This window comes from Paroedura picta, chromosome 4, assembly GCF_049243985.1.
Source record: "Paroedura picta isolate Pp20150507F chromosome 4, Ppicta_v3.0, whole genome shotgun sequence".
In the NCBI taxonomy this organism is placed as follows: domain Eukaryota; kingdom Metazoa; phylum Chordata; class Lepidosauria; order Squamata; family Gekkonidae; genus Paroedura; species Paroedura picta.
This window is the reverse complement of record NC_135372.1, coordinates 58,875,277-58,901,290: the sequence shown is the minus strand read 5'-3', so window position 1 is coordinate 58,901,290 and position 26,014 is coordinate 58,875,277. Positions and strand designations below refer to the sequence as shown.

At 43.0% G+C, this 26,014-nt stretch overlaps 1 protein-coding gene across 5 annotated transcripts in view; it reads left to right on the top strand.

Annotated features, from left to right (window-relative positions):
• The first annotated feature begins 2,375 nt into the window (after nucleotides 1-2,375).
• The window catches only part of LOC143835423 (ferric-chelate reductase 1-like), a 32,066-nt gene continuing 8,427 nt past the window's right edge, over nucleotides 2,376-26,014 (top strand). The window contains exons 1-9 of one of the 5 annotated variants that reach the window (XM_077332994.1): nucleotides 2,376-2,480; nucleotides 9,329-9,418; nucleotides 17,158-17,353; nucleotides 18,602-18,738; nucleotides 20,596-20,690; nucleotides 22,191-22,338; nucleotides 23,674-23,853; nucleotides 24,397-24,498; nucleotides 25,250-25,397. In XM_077332994.1, coding sequence (XP_077189109.1) covers nucleotides 2,391-2,480; nucleotides 9,329-9,418; nucleotides 17,158-17,353; nucleotides 18,602-18,738; nucleotides 20,596-20,690; nucleotides 22,191-22,338; nucleotides 23,674-23,853; nucleotides 24,397-24,498; nucleotides 25,250-25,397 — 1,186 coding nt within the window. In that variant the 5' untranslated portion in view covers nucleotides 2,376-2,390. The other 4 variants (XM_077332995.1, XM_077332997.1, XM_077332999.1 and 1 more) reach the window with 4 other exon arrangements.

Genomic DNA, 26,014 nt, shown 5'->3' with positions numbered 1-26,014 from the left:
CTTCACAACAGCCCTGTGAGACAGATCAGGTTGGGAGTATGTAGCTGTCCCAATATCACTCAGCAAGTTGCCCCTGGCAGAGTGAGAGAATTCAATCCAGGCTCTCCCAGAGCTCTAACACTGTAACCCCTACACCACACTGGCGCTCCAGAGTGAATCAAATCAAGCAGCTTTAATGATTAATTTAACAAATCTGAACCTACAGAATTGACCATTTCAGTCTTCAGCATTGGAACTATTTACCACAAAGCTCACTATCACTGGAATACTTACCAGTGCATAAGTAAAGGCTGAAGTCCAAAGAGATCTAGGACTATCTCCAGCAGGGCTTTGGACTTCTGAAAAATCAACCCTTCTCCTAAGGGGAGTTTCAAAAGCTGCTTGTGGTCTCATTTAGGGAAGAGGTGGAGTTTGCTGCAATCCTACCGCAACTCTTAAAGTCACTCTTTGGCCTGAAGAATGCAGGCACACAAGGCTTAAATGTTCTCTGAATTACATGGCACAGTAATCCCAAACTATTTACCCTGAAGTAAATATAATTATTTTAGTTGAAGTGGATTTTTCTCCATCTCCCAAAATACTCGGCCTTGAGGGCATCCAATGAAACTGATGAGCAGGATATACTATTTTACACAGAGAGTGATTAAAATGTGGAATTTGATGGAGGGTGACCTCCACATTCAGAGGTAGTAAGCCAGCTTGGTGTAGTGGTTAGGAGTGCGGACTTCTAATCCGGCAGGCCAGTTTTGATTCCCCACTGCCCCACATGCAGCCAGCTGGGTGACCTTGGGCTCGCCACAGCCCTGATAAAGCTGTTCTGACCAAGCAGTGATATCAGGGCTCTCTCAGCCTCACCCACCCCACAGGGTGTCTGTTGTGGGGAGAGGAAAGGGAAGGCGACTGTAAGCTGCCTTGACCCGTTATGCATGGCGGCAGCTACGGCAAAAGCCCTACTGTTCCCTGTGTATGCACCGGGGTGGAGCTCTGCCAGCTGTGCTGATCCAACGGCCCTGTGCATGCAATGTGGGGCTGGAAGTGCCCGGAGAGTTTCTAAGTTGTGGCAGTGGCTGCTTGGGGGGGGGGCATGGAGGGACACTGTAGGTCGGGGGAGGAGCAAAAGCCCAGCTCCTCCAATTATGCACAGGGCTAGCCCGACCTACCCCTTGCCTGCACCCTTGGGAGTCCCAGGACTCCAGACGAACCCACGTTTCATTAACATGGGTCTTCCAAGGGCTTGGGTTGCGCTGGGCCCTGGATGGTGGTGATGTCGGGCATAATCGGGGATTTTCTCTGAAGCCGTGTCACTGCCATTTCGGGCATTCCGTTATGCCCTGTTATTAGCCGTCCAAAGGAATTGGTTGGCCGTTGTATAAGACAGGAAGCTAGGCTAGATGATTGAGCAGAACTCTTCATATGTTCTTAAGTAAATGTGTTTAGTAGACATAACGTACCACGCTAAGTAGAATTGCACCCTTCTAAATCCGCTGAAGTCAATGGGCTCAGAAGGGTGTAACTCTGTTTAGTCTGGGACTTATAGTCTTCTTAATACAAGTAGGATTATATGTCCTAGGTTTTTCTTCCCCCCTGTGTGCATCTCTTCTCTTTTTTATAAACTTGCACATGTGGTGAGCTGAGAAGCAGATCTCTTTATGGATTTTTAAAAATGAACACTTTTCAGTAGCAGAAATTGGTGGATTTTCAACCCTCCTTATCTGGGGGTCACCCAGTTTAGCTGAAAAGAGGAAATCTATGTGTTCCACATGCAGTTCTGTTCCCATCCACTCTACATAAAATAGGTCAATTATGATTTTACAAAATGCACAGTGTTTTTTAAGCAATGACTGCTCTGTGACAGAATTTATTAGCCTCAGGAAAACATACAATACTGCTTTGTGTTGTAACAGGGGAAGATGCTATTCAAAACTTCCTTTCTCATTGAGAATTTCCAGTTATGGTTCCTCATTGAGCTGAACCACCCTACAATGTCCAAAATTTGCAGTCGATTTAGCAATAGCATTATTTACTACAAAACAGCAGTTATTAGAACGGTTACAGTTTATTCGCCTGCCTGCCTGCCTGCCTGCTCAGCGCCTGCATATGAGCAGATCTTTATTTAAATGAAGGATTGCAAATGGTCAACCTTTGCTATTAGGATAAAAATTCAATAGTGCACGGCTTGAAAAAATATCAATTGGAAATCTTGTATGTGTGAGATCTATAACACGCATGGCTAGATGCTATTTAAAAAAAAAGCTGGAAACAAGTACATTGTTGCAATAGATTTTTTCTAGTGCTGTCTAGCAGTTCTGTTTTTAAATTTTTTAAAAGTAACCAACACTTCTGGTGCAGGGGAGAAAACCGTGGCTGCAGAGGTCTGACGCAAGGAAAGTATGGGGAAAACGACTGTGTTGGCTCCATTGCAGCAACAAGAGCTACACAGTGAATTGTCTCCATGGGAAAGCAGGCCAGATCTCTTACAGGTACGTGCTCATATTCTTTGGTACATTGCACCAGTCCAAGGATTCTTATTATCACATGTGTTTACTCATACCATAAAACACGGGGAAATGAGTTCAATGGGATCTATGATTGCACTCTAAGGCAGAGTCTGCACTTACTTTCTTTATTCCATTGTCAATCCTGTTGAATTCAGATCACTTTGAACTCGGGTCTTCCTCTCTCCCCCCCCTCCCCTCTTCTGCATGTGGTTAGGGAGGCTCAGAAGGTGGTGGTGGGGAAGCAAAGCCTCTTTCTTTCTTTTCTTGAAGGGGGAGGGGAAGAGGAGCCAGGCAGGGAGCCTCTTTCTTTTCTTGGAGGGGGGGGGGAGAGGATCGAAAAAGGCAGAGGAGGGAGGAAAAATCCAGGACCGACAGAAGTTGAGAGAAATTAGGAGCTTCTCCTTTAAGGCAAGCATGTCACATGACCAGGTGTAGCCTATCAGAGGTTCTCTACCACGGAGCTTTCTTTCCCAAATGAATATTGAGGATTAACAGCAGTCTGAGATATCGCACAATAAAGATAGGGTCACTCCGGATCAATCCTTGCTGCAGAAGGAAAATTTAAATCGCCCCAAATCCAAATGTAAATTGCATTCTGTGTAGATGGCAGGGACTGAATCGATCTGGGGTTGGAATAAAAGCTCCATGCAGTTTACACCTAAGTCTCTGTTTGCATGACTAGAAAAATATAATTCTTTGTACAGTAGCTTTACTGTCATGTTTTTAAATGTAATTTTAAAAACAGGTTTCTGTAAATTGTTTATTCTAGTATTAAAAATGTGTGCTTACTTATCCTTCCCCCCTAATAAAGGCTACTGTCCAAGTTTTTTTTTAAAAAACTACTACTTAGCATGTATTTTCAGAGATCCTAGCACTTCACAATAATTCTTACAACGGCCTTGAAACTATTATCTCAATTACTGTTATCCCCATGTTGCAGACTGGGGTGGACTGGGAGTCTGCAGTTTGCCTATGGATTACCTTTGTCAAATTTTAACAAAGAGAAGGTCCAATATAGTGGCTGAACAGTAAAAGTCTGAATCCCAGTGTCTCCTTTCTTTATTGTGTGTTCACATAACAGAAGCCAAATGCCAGAACAAGGTTCCGGATATTCAACGTTAGTATCTTCTTCAGTGGCATCCCTTAAATAGTGAAATTAACATTGTGAAAATACATATACATTTCGGAAACCTAAATCCTTTATGAGCTACCCCCCCCATTTAATGCATCTCAAAATTTGTCATGTAAATAGGTTTCCATGAACAGAATATACCATCTCAACAAATCCTTTCAAAGAAGTAACAACAATTAATCATCCTTCATAATCTTCACAGTGCAACTCAATAAAATAAGAATACGTCAGTTACCTCATAGTATCAATTTGGCTGCTGGCTCATAATCTATCTGGAGTCCCGTGGTAAAGATGTTTCCGTCAATATAGGATCCCAACTATTACATCCATGCATCCACAATAAAATGCATTTCACTCAGCAAAACTGGTGCACTACAGCTGTGTGTAATTAAACACTTAAAGGGCCAACTGGTAATATATATATAAAAATGGAGATATTATAAAGTTACAGAAAACAGGATAAATCCCAAGAAGAATTAAGGCAATTTAGTGAAACTGTATCCAGAGAATAAATGAAGTAAAATTCCCTCTGTGATTGACATCAGCCCTTTGATGCGGTCCTGCTGAAATTTGTTTAAAGCTGAAGAAGTGACAGTCATCAAGCTAATGTCCAGTTTTATTCCGATGATTCATTAATGGAGCCTCAGAAATTTGATTTTTGATCCTTGATGTGTTCTCCATAATTGAACCTTCAGGGGTCGTAGATATCTGACATATAAAAGTCAACATGGGCATTTGATGGCGTATATAGTATTTTTAAATGCACAATAAATGATATAACATCAGTTTTGAAAACATTAGTGTGAACTTAACTTGAAATCCCCAACAAAAGTTTGCAAACTGCACCGTTTCTGCATTGAAAATTGCCTCGCAGAAGATCTGTTAAAGAAGTATCATCAACCCTTGTCAGTTTCGGTGTGACAAGTTCCCGATATTATGATTATGGTGCTACACCAAAATTAAATTTTAGGCACTGTTTGCAACATTAGTCATTGTATGCATTTTACTGTTTATTGTTGGATTGTTCTCCAGTTATTCAATTTACTCCAGTGCATTCTCTAATTTTGCAACACAATTTTACTTCATTGTTTTATGAGTTATATAGTTGCTATTATACTGTTGTTAAATGTGGAATCTTCCTTGGGTCTCAGCAAGAAAGACAGACTAGAAAAGATGTAAATAAATAAGAGCACATTACTGTAGCCTTTACTTTGCACCAACTGTTCTCACATTGACTGCAGATATACCTTTGCATCTCCAACCAGCAATAATATAAGAAATGTATGGATTTACACAATGCTGTGTTATGTAGATGTTATTTGCTAGATAGGATCTCAGTCTTGATGGAAGTAAACTGAATTCCCTATTGCAAACCTGAAGCAGTTTGTAGGGTGGCTAAAAGTCCTGGGGAAAAATCTCCTGCTCTTGCAATAGTCCTAGTGCATGCAAATAGAGAGCTGAAGTTTCATGGCAGAAAGGTATATAACTGGTAAATAACATCCTATTAAGTCATCTCTGGGCCATTGGTAACCCTAAGTACTTGGTGTTACATTACAGATATCTAATCTAATACCTACATAAAGAAACAGGTTATTACAAAGAATAATTACTGTTCTTTGTGCTGCTTGAGTATTGAGCTTCTGGTTTATTTAATCCCTAGAAAATAAGCCCGCTGTAGTGCCAATACAGCGGGCCCTAGCGAGGCTGGGGAGTTGGGGTTGCGGGTGTGTGGAGCACTGGGCTCCCCGGTCTGCGGCCTTCCTGGAGATGCGCGGTGGGCGGCACCAGCTCCCACGCGGGCGCGGGAGGTTCGGCCTGTATGCGGCCGGGGTGGCTGGTGGCGGCGGGAGGCAGCGCTGGGAGGCAGCGGCGTGAGCGCGGGCCAGCTGCGAGCTGTGAGGTTGGTGTGGGCGGCTGAACGCGGGGGGCGGTTGGAGGCGTCGGCGGCTCGGCGGGCGTAGCTGCGGGGCCCTCCTGGTCATGCGGGCAAGCAGCAAGGAGTGTGGCCGGGGATGGAGTGAGTGGCGGGGAATGAGGGCGGCTGAAGCGACGTGGTCAAACTGAGATGGCTGGCGCGATGCTCCCTCCAAATGGCCAGGGTCCCCGGGGTGGAAAAGGAACAGGGACGCCGAGTCTTTGACGTGGCGCCCCTGCTCCTTGCTGAAGATGGCGGAGTGGCAGGGCCGGAGGACTTACCCCGCTGGCTGCGAGCGCGATCTGCGAGGTGAGTCTGTGGCTGGCCTGGCAAGGCCGGGCCAAGCCGCCAATGGGGAGCCGTGCTTTGCGCGGCTCCCCATTGGCGGCTTGGCCCTGGATGGTCCCTCCGAGTTTTTATCCCGGACAGGGCCCACCCTAACTCCTCCCCGACAGGGCTTACTCTTTTATTTAGTTTAAAGATAATAAACAGGATTGGAAGGAAATCCAATGGTATCCACTCTGCTTTATTAAATAGGCACACTCCAAAGTTTCTGCTGGGCATTTGTGATCCAGCAGCAATGAAGTCATTTTCCAGTGATGGCTGGCTCAACATCATGCCCAAACAGCACCCAAACCCAGAAATGTTTTGAGCTTAGCCTTAATATTTTGATCAGTACAACGTTGCTGCATTCAAGGCAGTAAGAATAAAATGACCGACCAAAGGTTGCCTTTGAGCAGACTGTCACCTGCTTCCTTTAGACTTGCCAGCCTCCAGGTAGTGGCTGGAGATCTGCTATTACAACTTATCTCTAAGTGACAATTTTCAGTTCACCAGGAGAAAATGACTGCTTTGGAAGGTGGACTCCACAGCATATTATCCTATTGAAGACCTCCCCTCCCCAAACCCTGCCCTCTCCAGGGTCCAGCCCCAAAATCTCCAGATTATGCCCAACCCAGAGCACGCTACCCTATTTGAACCCACTGCTGTCAGAAACGCTGTAATCCTTGCACTTTAAACAAATGCAGGGAGAATTGTACACAATTTAAAGGTTTTAAAAATGGCTTAAAAAAACCTGTGCAGCGTAACAAACAGCCAAGGAGAGCAGAACATTACGGTACATTTGTCAATTAAGTGGCCACCAGAATGCTATTTAAAGGCAGTGGCTGAAGGTCTTTGTCACTTTAATAGAGGGTTAACAGGCTGTAATTTGCTAGGTGATGTTATTTATCTCTACCTTGTGATAAGCTTCAGCTGGCTGTTTCCACACATCAAGCCTCTATTAAAGACACAGGAGATTTTTCTTCAGGACTGTTGGCCATCTTTGTTAGATCAGCAGCCGATGTGGGACATCTTGCATGATGGAGTCTTATGGAGCAGTCCCACCCAGAAGCAAGACCCATCTTATTCAGTGTGGCTTACCACCAAATAAGAGCTCTTAAAATTGCGAAATTAATATGTAATACGCTGGCGATTCTTTTCCTGTCATTACCACCCCTCCAACACACATTGGTGGTGGTATAAATCATAGAATAGAATCATAGAATCATAGAGTTGGAAGGGGCCATACAGGCCATCTAGTCCAACCCCCTGCTCAACGCAGGATTAGCCCTAAGCATCCTAAAGCATCCAAGAAAAGTGTGTATCCAACCTTTGCTTGAAGACTTCCAGTGAGGGGGCACTCACCACCTCCTTAGGCAGCCTATTCCACTGCTGAACTACTCTGACTGTGAAATTTTTTTTCCTGATATCTAGCCTGTATCCACATGAATAATTTGTTTAGCACCTTTATGGTCCCAGCAAGCTGGCTGTCAGCGTGGTGCAGTTTAGGCAGGATCCTGAAGGCTAACCAAGTTATTGCAGCATAAGCTTTCCCAATAATTCTCTTATTCACCCCCCCCCCTTTTGCTGTATGATCAACATGGCTGCTCTTCAGGAAGTATGCTGTTCTGGCAGCACAATACAATTTCAGTTGTAGAGCTGCAATGGGACATAAAGCATAAACTGCTCCAGCTCCTTCCTACAGTAGCATTGCACTCTCATAGTATTGTGATGTTCCACCCTACCACAAAGCTTGTGGTCATGGTGTCTCACCTATCTCATAGCACTGCTGTGACGAAAAATAGAGAAAGGAGGCCCATGTATGAAGCCCTGAGCTTCTTGAAAAGTGGGATACAAAAGGCACTAAACATATTTTAACAATGACCTCTGCAATAGTATAGAATCATAGAATCACAGAGTTGGAAGGGGCCATACAGGCCATCTAGTCCAACCCCCTGCTCAACGCAGGATTAGCCCTAAGCATCCTAAAGCAATGCTATATCATGGACCAGTGCTAGCATGCCATCAATCATCTGGCTATCCAGCTCACATCACTTAAGCATGTGGCAAACAGTATACCTATCTGTCCACTAGATCTCACTAGACAAGTCATGGGGCTAGTTTGCATACCATCTTACACTGATAAGAAATATTAAGATACTACTATTCCTAGGCCTTTGTGGATAAGCTTATACCGGGTGGGCGAAAAGTGTCACATTCAGCTTAAAGTGAAGAATCCAGTTGAGCAAGCTGGTGGCCTTAACCCCTGCTTTGTAACCTTTTAACTACATGTAGTGAAGAGCAGTGTGACAAGGTGAGTTTGAAGAAGGGGTTATATAAACATTGGCCATATCATTAAATAGTTTGGATTTTCTTCCTTATATATGGAATTGGATCTTAATTTGAATGTGTATCTCCTCTCCTGTTGGATATATAAATTGGCCCGATGGATGTGCACCTCATGCATCTGATGAAGTGACGTCTGACTTTAGAAAGGTCTCAGCTGGAATGAATCTTGTTAGACTTGGTGCCACCCAGCTCATGTTTTATTCTGCTGCCCTAGGGTAAGAGGACTACCCATGTGGAAAGAGTTTTCTTGAAGAATTTTTTTTGGGTGTGTGTGTGTGTGATGGGGGAAGGGAGACTGAGTATGACATAAACCAGATGGCCTAAGCAAACTTACGTAAGAGTATCCAATTGCTTTTAGAGTGGCTTTGTGGAGGTTTGTGAAGGATTATCACTTTACAGCCCATGAGTAAACAGCTGAACAGATTCTATGAGGCCGGCCATCCAACTGTTTTTGGTAAAAATGTATCATATCTAGAAGTTAGCAAGCACCGCTGCTTGACTGTGTTCATCTTGACTCAGGAACCAATCCCATTGAGTTCAATGGTTTTGCCAATTGAGGAGACAGACCCAACATTCATCCGTGCAGCCAGATTGTAGGCATGCTTACTCGGAAACAAGTGTCAGTGCATTCATCAGGACATGGCATCCGTGCAGGGTTGTAACAGCATTACAGGCCCCTTGGGCAGAGCGGTGCACCTGCACAGCCATAAACATAAATTATTGCTAAAATCAAGCTTATATTTATCAGTACCTTTGACAAAACCAGTGTTTCAGCATGAAAAACACGTTGTATAGCAAAGATGAATCAACACAGCTTGTCCGTTCACATATCACAACCTATACTCCTCCAGCCCAGCGTGCCCTTGCTGCCTTGAGACAGCCTGTGGTCTGAGCCGATGCAGCTCTACTCAGAAGAAAAGCCCCACCAAGTTCAGAAGGCTTAATTCCTGGTCTAAAAGGGAGCTAGCTACCTTTACCGTGTTGCTGGGGAGCAAGCCCCATTCATTGTAGCTGGCATGTTACAGGAGCCAGCCGGCTTTCACGAGCAGTGTCATTCCCTTCACCCTGTTTCCAGGAACAGAGTAACTTTTTCCTGCTTGCTTTCTGGTTCAGCCAGCTCAGCTCCGCCCAGATCTGAGACACGATAGGACCTGTCAGCGAGAAGGAAGTCTTCGCAGAGCCTCGTGTGCATTCAGCTGTGAGGTAAGGGTGCTTCACTGAGCGTTTTCGTTGCTTGACAGAGAGGAGTGCTTTGCAGTCAGGGTGGTGTGGGAGCGGTTATGCCAAGTTAGGTAAAGATCGGTGTCTTTGAAACCAGGTACGCAGGTGGGCTGGGCATATTTTGTATGGCAGCAATTTCCTCTGAAGGCTGTGATGCTTAAGAATAAAGAAGGGAAAAGGGTTTAATGGGGGAAACAAACCACTGCTGGTTTTTCTGCCTCCTAAAACCTGCTAACCTGGTTCTTGAGCTTCCCCTTGTCTTCTCTAGTCTCTTTCCTACTAACTTGTGATGTGGAGAAGGGGATTACACCATCCTAGATTTAGGAGGCATCTCAGGGAGATCGTCCAAGTTGATCATTGTCCTAAGACAGGATAGCCTATGGTTTCTTAAACTATGTCTTGTTTGGAACATTGCTAGTAGAAATGTTCTGAACTTGTTTCAGGGTTTTTTAAAAATAGACTTTGCCATTAGTATTACAGAGATCCAAAATGGTGAGAGGGCGCAACCTCTCCTTTATCTTTGGGGAGGGCTGAGAGTGGAGGATATGGGGGTATTTCCCTTGGTCTCAGACCCTCCCCCCCCAATGTGTGTGGCTTCAATAAACCCGGATGTTGGATTCCACAAAGGTTTGTGGGCTACATTTTGTGCTTTTGCTTAGTTTATCCAGGATATTGGCTGGGTCGGGGTCTTGCTGTAGCTCTGTGTAAGCCAGAAGAGCCAGTTGGCTGTAGTGGTGGCCTGTAACCTAGGCCCATTCTGCACATGTTGGATAATGCACTTTCAATGCACTTTAGAAGTAGATTATCCTGTTCTGCACAGAAAAATCCAGCTGCAAAAGGACTTTGAAAGTGCCTTATCCAATGTGTGCATAATAGGCCCTAGAGAACCTGGTTTGCTTCCCCAGTCCTCCTCCACATGCAGCCAGCTGGATGATCTTGGGCTGGTCACAGTTCTCTCAGCTTCACCTACCTCACAGGGTGTCTGTTATGGGGAGGGAAAGGGAAGGCGATTGTAAGCCGCTTTGAGACTCCTTCGGGTAGTGAAAAGTGGGGTATACAAAACAGCTTTTCTTCTTCAGACTGTACCTCTCCAACACGGAGTTATAATGAACAACTGTGTGGTTTAGGGAAATTTTTTACCTATCATTGTCCTTGAGCAATGACCATTCTGAACATTTTTGCAAGAGTGATTTGAAACGACTCAGTTGCATCAGTTTGTGAAGCATCTCCAGGGATATTTTGAGTTCCTAAGGCTGAAAGTCACTTGCTGCGCAGATAACACTTCGGCTGTTCTGTGTGTTCTGTAATCAGCCCTGCCACACTTTTGCTAATCTTAACGACCATATTTTTCAGTAATGTTGATTCCAAACGTGATGGCAAAAAGTTTTTTTTTCTTAGACAATCTCTCCAAAGTTTGAATCCATTTTTTATTCTGAGTTAGGATGCTGTACAGGGGATGGAATAATGGGCTCAAGTCTTCAGGTGACAAACATATGACAAAAGAGTCTTCTGCTTCTCTTTTACTGTCCCAGTTCCTATTATTACTTCATTTTTCCTTGGCAGCTCTTCTGCTTCTGTCAAGGTTGCTTTCTTGTGTATGTTTTCTGATGCAGTTTATCTCCGGGGGGGGGGGGAGGACGAGAGCATGTGCTGGAGCCATAACTTGTTCTTGAGCTTCCCCTTGTCTTCTCTAGTCTCTTTCCTACTAACTTGTGATGTGGAGAAGGGGATTACACCATCCTAGATTTAGGAGGCATCTCAGGGAGATCGTCCAAGTTGATCATTGTCCTAAGACAGGATAGCCTATAGGAAAAGTTCATCTGAAAATGTGGTCATGCATCTGCTTTGCATGCGGAAGATCCTGGGTTTGATCACCACTACCTCCAGATGATCTAGTAGTGCTGGAGAACTGTTTCTGGTCTGCATATACAATATTGCCCTTAACAGGCAGTTTGATTTGGAAGCTTCATATGTACTTCAGAAAGATTCCTGACAGTGTGATTTCAGATTCAGAACACTGCTTAAGTGTTCTCACAGTTAGGGAAATCCGTTGTTTCATGTTGTTAGAAAGCTAGTCTTCTGTTGGAGCATAGTGGACTGATCCTGTAAGGTGGTCCTTAAAAATCCATCTAACCCAGTGCACCGTTTCCACTAGAATTTGGTTACAAGTCTTGGGCACTGGGCTATAGAAGTAGCTCCCCCCCCCCTTTTTTTTTTGTCTGTAGTAATTGGTGGATTTTTTTTTCCTGAGCAGGGTACTGGTAGTGGCTGGTAATTTGTCAGATTTGTTGTTTTCAAAAAGAATTGCTTTGTCATTTGTGTCAATTTTTATAAAGTACCTATTGATATGTTTATCCTGAACCAGTACTATACAAATGTATTTTATATATATATAAACCTTTATTGGCATAACAATAAGAGGCAAGTACAGCCAAGCAGGGTAAAATTATAATATAGTAAAATAAACTAATATTATAGACTAAAATACAGTAAAATCAACTGATTAAAACATCTTAATTCTAGCTCGATAAACAGCCATTAAAAATTCAGCTACACACAATGTGGTCTCTGCAGAAAGATCATTAAGCAGAAACTGGAGTGAAGCTTCATCATTTACTAGACCTCTGGGACAAAGTAGAGGATCCAGAAGTTTTCTGCGAAGACTCACATGAAGTTCACAATCTAAAATAATATGTGAGGTTGAATCGGGACAAATGTATTTAAGGTCACACCCCATAGTCATGGTGTTGTTGGACTACTGTCAGCAGGCACCTCCATGGTGCTGGGCCCTCCCTTGAAGCCCCTCCCCATGCCCTCCTCAGGCTCCTCCCCCTTGGCTTCCCAGGCCCCTCCCCTGAAGAATCTGATTCACTGGAGTGATCATGACAATTGCATGGGTTACCAAGAACCTCACCTGAAATGTAGGAAGCTTCTTAACCAGAAGAAAATAGAAAAATTAATCATGACACAGTGGTCACTGAAACAACCTGTTTCTTAGGTTAGATTGTAAAACAGGAATAACCTACTCTGACAACTACAGTGAAACTTCCCTGATTGTGCATAGTGTTGTTCTGGTCACATATTTCAGATGCTTTCCCCAAAAGTTCCTTAAAAAGAATGTGTGCTTCACTTCTCCTCCCTTTAAGGACAGAAATGTAAGCATTCACAACTTCAGCAGCTCTCCCTAAATGAATATCTTTGTCTTGCTGTACTGCATTACCTGACTTAAATATGGACAACACATCTTTCTTTAGGAGTGCCAAAAATGCCAAGCACATGTGCCCAAAGCATCCTTTCTATCCAGGGAAACTGAACTCTTTAATATACAGATGAGCTGTAATTGCAGGGGATCCCCAGGTCCCACCTGGAGGCTGGCATCCCTAATTCTGAACCAGGAAGTAGAAAAGCTTCCAGAGGAATATGCAGCACAGGTTGGTCTATAAGCTTAAAAAAAAAATAGAGAGGTGTTGTGGGGCACAGTTATTTTCCTCTCCTCTCTATGCACCTTTACCTAAAGGCAGAAGAGATGGGAGGAATTGCATCATATGGATCCCAGAGAGATAACTGATTTCGAATTACCATTCTTTGGGTATGATCCATGATTAATGATTGACTAGTAAATACTTTAAAACTATTTAATACAAGTCCCCCTATCAAAAAAGAAAAGGAGGGAAAGCACAATTTAGCCGCATTTCTTTCTTCAGGACGGAAAAGCTCCCCCCAATGACTTACTCATGAGAAAACCTTACTGGGCTTCTGGCTGCAAGACATTAGTCTCTCCGTCCAGTTAACTTGCTCAGCCTTTCTAGGAAGCAGCTCAGCCTGCTTAACCCTTTCAGGGCTGCAGGCAAAAGAGAAAACCTTCAGTTCCTGTCCACGTTAGTACCATTAATTACTGACGTGAATAGCTTTATTTCTCCAATGCTTTTGTGAACTACAGCTGATTACCTGTTTTAGCAGAGCATTATCATATGGCATCATATGGCTTAATTTGGATATTATGGCACAGTTTACTAATTTGCCCCAATTTGCTTTTGCCTTATATCTTCACATCTTATATGATGGTTGTTCATTTAGTCTGAGGAAGCATGCACTTAAAAGCTCCCAACTTGAATATATCTTTGTTGGTCTTAAAGGTACTACTGGACTTTATTTTTGTTGTGCTTCTTCAGACCAACACAGCTACCCACATGAATTTATCTGAAGGAGTTTGACACCAGATGACTCACCATTTATCTGAGCTCTACCAGCCAAATCCAGTTTAATCTTCTAGATGTAGCAATAACCTAAGGCAAATAACAGCATTATTATTCCTTAACAAATTGCCTTTGGCTATTTTTCTAGCACTTAAGTAGACGATGTTCTGTATGATCACTTCACTCTTGTTTTCTGTGCCAGAACAAAATGGTTAATTATAAAGGCTTTCTTTCTCTCATGTTTTTGACATTTGTGCAACAATAATCTTACTGCTTTTTAATACCAGATTCTCTTCTCCCCCTCCCCTTTCCTATTCTACAAAGAAATTGAAGTACATGAGTAATTCAATAGAGCAATGCATGTGAAACTGCGTGACAAGTTGATTCGATGCACATTCATGGGAAAGTCCGTCATGCTAAGCTCAACACCAGTTACTTCCTAGGATGCGCATCTCAGATTGCAGCCTTCAAGGTCCTTATGTAGGTGATGCCTGAGTTCCTTTCATAGTCTATAGCAGTCTTTCACAACTGGGAAACTTTTGAAACATTTTTTCAGGCCTTAAGAAACCCCAGAAGAGGTGTGATTGTGCAGAATATGGTTGGGAAGCAAAGCTTTGTACATACCCACCCGGGGACCTTTCCCACCTCCTGTAAACTCATCATTGGCCATCGTGGGAGTGGGGGAGGCAGGTCTATGAACATATATGGTTATATCACCTGAATGTTCAACAATATATATTTTTAAAGATCTAAAAAATGAATTAACTCCCACCCATTTGGGAAACCCTTCCAGGGCTGTCAAGAATTTATAGTTTCATTGCCCTCTTGTCAGTACTCCTTGTCCCAAATAAATGGCACAGAGATTTCAAGATCCTTTCTCCATGTGGTCTAGCAAGTGCTCCTGGTTTGTGGTTGGTGTTTAACAGTGAGTACAGCTTAGTTTAGTGTTGCTGTTAAGCACTGGTACTGATGATTACAGGTCTATTGGTATGGAAAAGATCCTGCTGGTAGCATGGGAGGCAACCTTTAGCAGCGGACTGTGAACTCAGCAGAAAGAGCCTGATCTAATACATTATTTTTTTAAAGCCTGGCAGATAAAGTCTGTTTTTTTCCTGCTCTCCACTTTAAAAACATTGATCTCCTGCCTTGGCTAGGCTAGTCACAGGCCAGAGGCACAGCTAGCCCCATATTTGTACAGAGCATCTAGGACAGCACTTGTAGAAATTTCCCAGGTAGATGTAGGAAGGAGCCTTTTCCTTAAAAACACTACCTGTGATTTTGATGCAAGAATGTTTGTGGCATTACAGCTCCCTTGCCGCTTTTGTTGGGGCGTTAGGTAGTTATGCGTAAGTAACATACTGGTGTGACAATTAAACTTTCTTATCTTTAAGGACCAAAGAACAAGACAATTAAACTTTCTTATCTTCAGGTACCAAAGAACATGCAAGTGAACTGTTGGCAGAGTTTAAATATGCAAAAAGGGGGCACAGCAACAAGCTGCTTAAAGAATAGTTTGCTTATGAGGAGAAACAAACTTTGTCTCTGCACACTACAGATCCAACAAGAAATACTGTGTTCAATCTCATGTTATCACAGCAGGTAACAGATGGTAAAAGGAATGTGTTAAGGCAAATTCTTGCAACTATCAAGACAGTTTAATTACTAAAATGATAGCGATTTTAAGGTTGCTTTCACATATCTTTATACAGCAACATAAAAGACTAAGAGGTATGTGGGTGGAGAGTGGGTGGGGCCTCTCACCAGGACAGACAGCAGATCTAGCCAGTCGGGTGAGGGCCCAATTGGAAGGCGCAAAGCGCCTTCCAATTGGGCCCTCACCAGCACTAGCCAGAGCTCTGGCCAGAAGCCGAACCGACCGCCGTAAGTACGCAGTCAGTCCGGCCACTCGCCTTGCCGCCGGGGAGGGGGCCCAGGATGGCTTCCCCAGGGCCCACCGAGCAGATCCACCGCCAGGTGTGTTTGCCGGCCACGGCAGGGGGTGGCCCTTCAAAGCCTGTTCTTAGGAATGGGCTTTGATTTCTAATACTAAATAATGCACTTCTAACACCCTTTGGTGATTGTTTTCCCATTTCACATAGTACAATGTTTTGAGAATTGCTTTGGTTTGACCAAGTGCTTGTAATTTCCCTTGTGTTTTAATATAGTAAGATCAAGTTTGTCTTTCTACTTCCAAGTCACTATTTTTCTGGTTCTGTAGTGAATCTTCAAACCCTTCTTCAAATCAATTGTTAACAATCTGTTTAAATAGCTTGTTTTCTGGGAAGTCAGTCACTTTTCCCCCCTTAATTTTTTATGACAAATGAGCATGTTATGCACCTCTCTTGCAGTAATGACTCCTAAGCTGAGTTACTCAAAACAAAGGAGTCATTCTGTGTTCATATGGACTCTTTCACAGAAATGTAAATATGGGACTGAGAGCTTGACATTTGGATCTGTATTGAAACAATGTTTAAATAGGACATGGATGCGCTTTCTGGATGTTTCTACACCAGCGTGATTTTCTTTGGTGTTCTGCTTGCTTGTGTGATAATGTGTGAAACCATTCTTTGAACAAAGAGTCTAGAGAGCCATCTTAGTGTAGTGGTTAGGAGTGCAGACTTCTAATCTGGCGAGCTGGGTTTGATTCCCTGCTTCTCCACATGCGGCCAGCTGGGTGACCTTGGGCTTGCCACAGCACTGATAAAACTGTTCTGACCAAGCAGTGATATCAGGGCTCTCTCAGCCTCACCTACCTCATAGGATGTCTGTTGTGGGGAGAGGAAAGGGAAGGCGACTGTAAGCCACTTTGAGACTCCTTTGGGGAGAGAAATGCGGCATATAAGAACCAACTCCTCTTCTTCTTCTAGGTGGCTGAGGGCATTCTGTTTCATACCCAATGTGCACTGAAGCCTCCTCTGCTTCAGAGGGGGTCTCTCATGACTCACAGGATTCTCTACCCATGTACCCTCTTACTCTTTTAAATGATCCCTTCTCCTCCTCCCATCCAAAAGGCAGGCTGATGTATGTGAGGATTCTCTGCTCTCTCGCTCTTTGTTTTAAAAAAAAAAACCTTTATGAACATGCCTAAGCTGCATAGGAATCACAATACCTTTTAAAAGCCTAAACCCAGGAAGACTGGGATTAAAAAAAACAACAACTGTTAATGGTCTGTGCACAAACAGGAGATGGAATCCTGTGGAAACAAGAAGCAAAACTGTACTGTTTGGGTAGCTGAAACGAGAGAAAAATCAACCAAGGGGAAGCGATACATGTTTTTGATTTTTGTTTGTGTGTGGTGGGAAGGAAACTCTTATTTCTACGTATTTAGACTTTTGTTTTGATTATGAGCTAATTCTGATTTAAAATGTAGCTTTTGAAGGCTGCCAGAAGGATTCTTTTAGTCTTGTTCTCTTATGGCAAGTTTGGTGCAATATGCCTGGGGAATAGGATGTTGCTTGGTATCATGAGATAACTATGTATGAAAAGTGCTTTAACTCTGTTGATGCTCACCTTTTGTTTCAATAGATGGAACCTTGTGGAATGGGCCTTATCATTTGGGTGCTTGCCTGCCTTTCTGGCCTGTCAGCTGGTTACCCCAATGGCAAAGTACAACAGGTCTGTGGCAGTATGATCCCCCTCCATGGATATTCTCCACAACCATTTCCAAAGCACATCATTGAAGTGAACGTGACACAATTTAGACCGGGGGATCATGTGAAAGGTACTCTCTTGCTTTTGCTACCACTGAGGAGTAATGTTGCTTCTACTTCACTGTTGCTGATTGCTCATGGTTGGGGGGCGAATCGGTTTGGAAGTCTAGAACAACTCTTGGTTTGTGGATTAATGTTTTTCGTAGAGGTCAGCATGAAATGGTACAATGCTTCTTTCAAGAAAAGTTTTCTGAAATGAGGTGTTGGCTGCCTTTCAATGTAAGAGTGATCACACAAGTCCTTTTTACTAGGGGGAATTGAGTCTGCTAAATTTCTGTGTGCCAGTCTGCTGTTAATGTCATAGGAGCACAGACAGCGTGTTCTTTTGAAGTAATCCTATGGGCAGGCAGATCTGCAAGTCACTTATTGGTTGCTCTTGCCACTTGATCAATGTTCTCCCCCGTCTTTAAATTATACCTGTCAGGTTTGGTTTCAAAGGAGTGGAAGTACGAACCGGCTCTAAGCATTATTACCAGCGGAATGCTATCGTAATTACTGAAAGCAGAGGAAAGGAATAGAATCTAGTGTATTATAGGTCAAGGAAGGACCATTTCAACCTTCCAGGACATTCAATAAGTAGTCTTAGAGGGGATAGAACTTCAGTTTCAAAGGGAACCTTCAGGGAGAAACAGCTGTGCTGGATTTTATACATAAAAATGTGGAGTAGATCCAGGCTGGAGAAAGCTTTCGAGTATTGCTCAGGATAAGGGGTATGAACCACTCAAATACAACCAGACTTAATTTCACAAGTCCCTACTGAGTCCATCTTGCTACAAAAAGTAAATGTTCTCCTTTACAGGCTTTGGTTTGCTATTCAAGTTCATCCGCCTTTGCTAACTCATTAGCAGATGAGAGGGGGTGTGGACTACTGTGCTTTGCAATGTTATGTACCTTGTCCTGGGAAATGAAGCTTCTGATCTCTTTGAAATAATTTGGATATTCCTACGACAAAGTTGGCTCTGGCTTATGGAAGCTTATCTCAACACCACTAATCTTTGAGGTGTCATAAGACTCTTTGGTTTGGCTGCAGAAGACTGGCGCAGATATGTCATTGAATTGCAATTCATATTCTGGTGTCATATTCTGGTGCATTTCCTGAGCTGTCTTCTTCATCAGTGATTTATTTAAAATACCCCCTTGTGGCGTCCCAGTCTGTTGAGGCCTATATGTAAATTAAAAGGTGTCCCTATAACTTGCAGTTTGTTGCCATTATCATTGAAGATATTAATCTCCTCCCCACCCTTTTTTCTGTGTTCTAGTGAGCTTAACAGGGCCTGCATTTGAAGGTTTCTTTCTACAAGCCCGTAATGCCAAGAATTTGAGGGGCCCTGCTATTGGCTCTTTTGTGTTAGCTGACAAAATGAAATCTCAGCTCCTCACCTGTGGACATGTGAAGGTAAAGATTCCTATAATTTCCCACATAGCTTTAGGTGCTGTGTTTATCTGTGGAATAATGTACAAGAAGATGACTAGAGAGCCAGCTTGGTGTAGTGGTTAGGAGTGCGGACTTCTAATCTGGAAAGCTAGATTTTATTTCCTGCTCCTTCTCCACATGCAGCCAGCTGGGTGACCTTGTGCTCGCCACAGCACTGATAAAGCTGTTGTGACGGAGCAGTAATATGAGGGCTCTCTCAGCCTCACCCACCTCACAGGGAGAACTTGCTCTTCCTCTTCTTCTTCTTCCACCACCACCACCATGCTGACTTTCCCCTCCTGTGTGCTCTTCTTGATAAGGGGGATGGGAAGAGTGGTTCAGATGACTGTAAAGATCTGTGTTTCCTGTTTGGATTAAGTTAAATAAAATTTGGGTTGAGGATAAACTAGAAATCAATGCTGATGTGACAGTACCAGTATCTACATTTATTCTTTATAGGCAGTGTTGATGCATTACGTCCCTACCTGCTGTACAGCTATATGGAACTTAAATGAACAAATGCCATTATTATGGCTAACGCTGTAGTCAATATTGGATGTACCTGACATTTCCTTCAGAACAAGGATGCTGGGAGCACCTGTAGGCCTCCAGGCAAAGGCTCTTTACACCAATGGAGGCCAACCAAGACTTCATATGAAAACCAGCTGTCTAGTTCCATGAGCCCTTTTGATAGTCAAGCCCCCACCCCATCTTTGTTTCTGCTACAGCTGTACTATGGAGTAAGGCTTACAAGACTTCAGTGTGCAGTGTGCCCAAAAACATAAAGATACAACAAGGGAAGTAGAATCATCCTATACTGAGACTAGCAATCATGTATAAACCAATGTTCCCTTCCTGGTATACTGGTGTCTGCTCTACCACCTAGTCTTTAGAGAAATGTAGAGATGCATGCACAGTCTATCTCTTTATGTTTAGGCGGGGTAAGTTACTGGCACAAGGTCACCCAGTGTGTGTCACGGCCCAGGTGGGATTTGAACACTGCTCTTTCTGGTCTGAAGGCCTTGTGAAATATCCTCTGGGAGTTCTGTCTTCTTTGTTTGGTTGCCAGCAATTTCAAAACTAATGATTTTTAGAACTCCAATTAGTTTAGCATCACAATGTTCAGGGAAGGTTTCTTTTAATATCATTTCTCCTGTACTGTTTTCCTAGAAGGCCATGATAATACATTTTCGTTTGTAAACCTGCCACCTGAAACATACTTACTTGAGGTAAAAAGGTAAAGGTATTCCCTGTGCAAGCACCGAGTCATGTCTGACCCTTGGGGTGACGCCCTCTAGCGTTTTCATGGCAGACTCAATACGGGGTGGTTTGCCAGTGCCTTCCCCAGTCATGACCGTTTACCCCCCAGCAAGCTGGGTACTCATTTTACCAACCTCGGAAGGATGGAAGGCTGAGTCAACCTTGAGCCGGCTGCTGGGATTGAACTCCCAACCTCATGGGCAAAGCTTTCAGGCGGCTGCCTTACCACTCTGCGCCACAAGAGGCTCATTTACTTGAGGCACACTTCGGTAAAAGCAATAGCCTTCCAAAGGTGGCCGAATGAATGGGGATCTGGGAAAACCAGGTTCAGATTTTGCTCAACTATGATGATTTTTTGATAATATTGGGCAAGCCACTGTCTTTCTGAATCGACATAACACTGGAGGTAATAAGTATTAGGGTAAATCATGGGAACATTTTTGGTGTGTGGTGATGTTAGTAAGCAAATTAGTAAATACACCAAGTACTCTGTGGCTTTTCGTAGACCTTTCTGGGCATGAACTAAAAGACAGGTTCAATTCTGGTGTAGATTACTGAATTGGGACTTCTATGTTGCAGAATTCGGCTGTCAGTCATACAAGTAAATCTAAGAAAACCCACATAGATGCCTACTGGATTGCTCCTAGAGATGCCCCAGAAACAGTACAGTTTCTGTAAGTATGTTCAGCCATCTGAATGACTAATTGGATTCTCTAGAGTTTGTTATTAGTGAGACCTCCAATAGCAAGAGACTTGATTCCCTCCCCCGAACCACAAACTTCCTTCTGTTCTGAATTCAGAGTTTCTTAGCCCCAAGGTCTGATCACTCTTTTCAAGTAAAATAATGGATTTAAAGTATTCAAAAAGGACTGTTGTACTTAAAACTTGTGCTTGACTTCTATAATATCTGTATTTCTCAGTTCTCTCAATTTTCATTATTATTGCTTCAGTTCTTGTTCTATTCCTGTTCTTCTGTGGACATTCAAAATGGGTGGCATGTACCCCCCGCGCTTTATTTCTGCTGTTGGTTTCTGTGTGAGGAGACCAATTAAAGTGCTTAATGCTGTTGACTTGGCCAACTGGATGAACAATGAACATGCCAAACTGAGTGTTGTGTGAGGTGTTACTCTTCATACAAAGGGCATGTTTCAGCCAGAAGTCTCAATCTAATAAATTCTGGATGTTTGAATATGCTTTCCCATCACTGAGGTAAGAAATATCAAAATACGAAGAGTTGGCTTTTACCCTGCTTGAGAAGGAGTCTCAAAGCAGCTTACAATCACCTTCCCTTTCCTTTCCCAACAGGTACCCAGTGAGGTAGGTGGGGCTAAGAGAGCCCTGATATTACTGCTTTGTGAGAACAGCGCTATCAAGGCTGTGATGAGCCCAAGGTCACCCAGCTGGCTGCATGTGGAGGAGCGAGGAATCAAACCTGGCTTGCCAGTGGTTGAGAGCCACCACTCTTAACCACCACACCTAGCTGGCTAAACTCCTTGAATCTTCCATAATTGCATGTGAAAGCCTCCATTCTTTCTAAGTACAGGTCAGGAAGATTATTGCATCTAAATCAGTGGTTCTCAACCTTCCTAATGCCTCAACCCTTTAATACATTTCTTCATGTTGTCGTGACCCCCAATCATAAAATTATGCAGAGACATTGATAAATGGCATGAAGATCCATTGTTCATGATTGTATATAAATTGGTTATAAATTGGCGGGCGCCTTCAGGAAGAGCAGCAACAGTGGCAGCACCCCCCCCAAGCTGCTTGCCCTTCTGCGACCCCTGTGAAACAGTCGTTCGACCCCCAAAGGGGTCCCGACCTCCAGGTTGAGAACCACTGATCTAAATAAAACATGCATGTACATTTCCTCACTCGAAAGCTCAGGCCTTGAATAAATCTTTGTTGGTCTTAAGGTGCTCCTGGACTCTGATTTTATTGTGCTACTTCACACCAACATGGCTACCCTCTTGAATTATATACACTTTTTATAAAATGCTATTGAAACATTTTGAAATTTATGATGTTTGCTGCTTTGGCAACCCAATTTGAGTAGAAAGGCAGCACAGAACTGTTTTAAATAAATAACTTTTGTTCCAGGCTGTGGAGAGTATAAGTACAGTTAGACTAGAGCTTGGGTTAAAATACTAAATATACATTATTCTTGTTTTCAGTGTCACAGTTGTAGAAAAATATAAAACTTTCTGGGTAAAAATTCCTGGTCCTGTAATTTCCCAGCTTAATATACCAGTCTGGATGACAACCACATTTACTTATGAGTCTATTCCAACATCTCAACCAGTTTCCCAGTTAACTACACCAGTAAGTAAAAGTGACAGCCTACTTTTCTTGATTCCAGTGTGGAATTTGTTGTTTTCTCCCATACAGTAAGCCTGCAGAGAAAATGGAGACCCAGTCATATAACTCCAGATAGTATTGGCAAATGATCCATGTAGGTCAGGGGTAGTATATCTGTGGCCCTCCAGAATCTGTAGTGCATTGTAGTCCATGGACATCTGGAGGGCTGCAGTTTGACTACCCCTGATGTAGGTGGATTGAACATGATTTCAAGTCTTTGTGACCCATCTGGTTATGGTGGCAGGCTAAAAGCCAGTTTCTTCCACCAAATGTACATGTTTCTTTCCCTTTCCATTTTATCCTTATAATAACTATCTGAAGTAGGTTAAATGGGAAAAGAGTGCTCATGCAAGGTCATTTTGTGCTTTACGGCAGAATGGAGATTTGAACCCAGGGCCCCCCATATTCCAGCATGCTAACCACTAAAATGGTTACACTGACTTGCCTATCACAAGTTCCCAGAGCTAGAGCTCGGCCCAGATTTTTAAAAAGGTTTTCTGCTATCAGTCATGTATAGGGGGAAGGGAATCATGTAATGAAGATATTCTAGGATTGTAGATTACAGTTTGGGATCTGGGTGACATGACTCATAACTGACTGCTGGATTGGCATTCCAGTCAAAATATAACATTAGCTGTATGGCTATATGTTCTTTTCCCAGTATTTTGGATTCTTTTGGCTAGCAGCTATAGGCATTCTTGACCCTTGTTTGCTTTTGTCCAGAGAGCAATCCCAGTGCAGTTTCTAGCTTCTAGGTGATGCAATTGCCTTCAACATAGGGAGGAAGGATCTCCCCTCCCACATGGTTATTAGTTTTGACCTTGGTATGTTTTGACCTTCTGCAAAAATGAACATCTAATTCGGTCCTCTACCCCTTCTTTAAATCCATAAAGGCCTCCTCTTTAATCATTTAAAGCTTTATTGGGTTTGTGTTATTTTGTAGACTAGTTTGGGATGGTTCAGAGAGCCCTTAATTATACTCTTGTTAACATACCATTTTGAACAATTAGAATAAGTGTCTGACTAGGACAGGATTGGGATTGCAGCATGCACCCAAAATTATAGACCTGTAATGTTATGATGTCAAGAATCTGGTTGTGGATTTGAAGCTTGCAGCTTAATAACCACCAGGAAAATGAACTGTAATTGCTAGGTAGTAGTTCAGAGCTATGGGAAATGTATTTCCATTAACCCCCTTGACTGCACAAGCTGGCGCTCGGAAAAAGCAGTAAGTAAAAGTGATCTCTCAAACAGTGACCTCTTTGGCAACACGTTTAACACAGCTTCCTGTCTTCCTAGTTCAATGCTTCAGATTGTGGCAATACCAAGTTCTGTGTGAGAAACCCTTCAGGCTGTGATCCTAAGGCCAAAGATTGTTTCTTCCTGTCCTTCAAGCAAGACCATAGTATGATGCTGGTTGAAATAAGTGGTCCAAGTGAAGGCTATATTGCATTTGCATTATCTCATGACCAATGGATGGTTAGTAACTTCTTTTTCTGTTGAGGCTTTTATGACTGTTTCATAGCCTTCAAGCCCTGAGACTAGTGAATAAGATTAGTCTCAAGATGCTATGCAGGTAAAGGAACTGGTACACAGCTAGGGTAACACTTCTTGAGTGCTCCCAAGCAATTTATGATTATAGCCACATCATAAATTTATACTAACTTGATGTATGTATGGCAACTCAGGAAGACCACTTATGCACTGGAGGTTTCATGCTGGGCTGCAGGGTGGAGTTTTAGTCATGGCAGGTAGCCCTACCTCTTCCTGCACCCACATGGGGGAGCATTTGGCCCAGTGCACCTCATCCATCCCCCAATTTGTGCTCCTGCATGAGAGCTGGGGCAGTGAAGTTCCCAGTGCATAAACGGTCGAAGTACCGCACAAGAACTGCATTGTGTGTTTATGGTAAATCCATGCGAAAGCTAGGTAAGTTTGCCTTAGTTATGCTGGTCCCTAAAGTAAAGAGAAGACAGAATGTCCTGCAAATGCAGTTTAGCAATCTTGTAACTTTATTTACAGGGTGATGGTGATGATGCGTATCTCTGCATTAGTGATGACCATCATGTTAGCATAAGTACAGCCACTCTGACTGGGCGCCGTTATCCAGCATTTGACTCTCAGGTATTATTATTCCACTTGGTTAATTTTGTTTTAGAAAGTGTATATACCACCTCTCCAGAGACCTGCTTGAGGTTTCTAGACCATGAGGAGTTCCATCCTCTTTTGCTAACCCCTTTCCTAGTGCTCTAAGAAGAACCAGGACTAAAAATGTCACCAAGGGTCTTGATTCTCTCTCCATGGCTTTCTTCCTTTCAGTTGTTTTTGTAGGGCAAAATCTTTGTTGTCACATTTTGTGACATGGCATCTTTACATCATGAGTCTGTCTCATGGGGAAGAATTCTACTTGTGCTCCAATCTTTTGAGAGATCTTAAAAGCCTCTTCTGCATTTAGTCTGTTTCTTTTGTAGCAATTAATATCATCTCAGATATGCCACAGGTTCTCCTTAAAAGACAGCTTAGCAAGCCATACTTGGCTTTGGGATAATCACTTTTTTTCTGGCATCTTGGTTTCCTCCAGATATGATGTTTGGGGAGTGTGCGGGTTTTAGAGGCATTGTTATGACTTTTGTCTAGGCTTGTTTTTGTGCATATGAAGCATACAGAGTCAGACCACAGGTCTACTAAAGTCAGTACAGTTGACTCTTGAGTAGCAGAAGCTCTCCAGATTCTCAAGTGGATGTCTTTCACATCATCTACTGCCTTCTTGTAACTGGAGATGTCAGGGATCTTCAGCATGCAAAAACTCCAACACTGATCCATAGCTTTTTAAACTTGAGAAGTCATATGAAGCTAAATTTTCACTATTTCTCAGAATGTCCTTGAAGAAATGTCATGGAGGCTGGCTGATGGTCTTATTCAGTGTTCTTTCCGAAGGAAAATCCATCTTTCTGCTTTGCAAGGAAAGTTTAATTTGGATGCAGACTACTACATATTTCTGGCAGATGGTGAAGTTGGTGAAGGTACGTTTGGGATTGAGTGAGCGTCTAGCCAAATACTTTATAAAGCATCACTGCACACTGTGGAGTCTCAAGATCTATCTTAAGACATTTAATAATTGAAATATAACATGCAAATCTAGATGCCTGTGAAGGTTACACGTGGCAGGTGACTGTGGACATTGTCTCAAAAAAATGGATTGCAAGGCTAGGGAAACTTTAGTTGTTATTTAGCAAAGGAATGTGTATATTGACCTGGGACTAGCAGGTAATGATTGAAACTCAGAGTTTGCTTGCTATTTGGGTAGGGAAAAAACAATCCCGGCCTCCTTTATAGATCCACATTATTTATGGACTGCAGCTCAGGACATCCATCATTTAGAGAAAATAATATGGGATGGTTTTCTCCTCTCCTCCATCTTCCTCATAGTCAAGGAATACAACCTAAAATGGTCTCTGTGGCCTTCATATGAACAGGGATTATACAAACACGATTCTGTTTCCTTTCTATGACATGCAAAATTACAGATTTGGATGGGTCTGAAGCTGCAGAACAAGGATTTCAGTCCAGAGGCATATTTAAGACGAACAATAGTGTGTGTGTGTGTGTGTGTGTGTGTGTGTGTTTATAATCTTTGGAC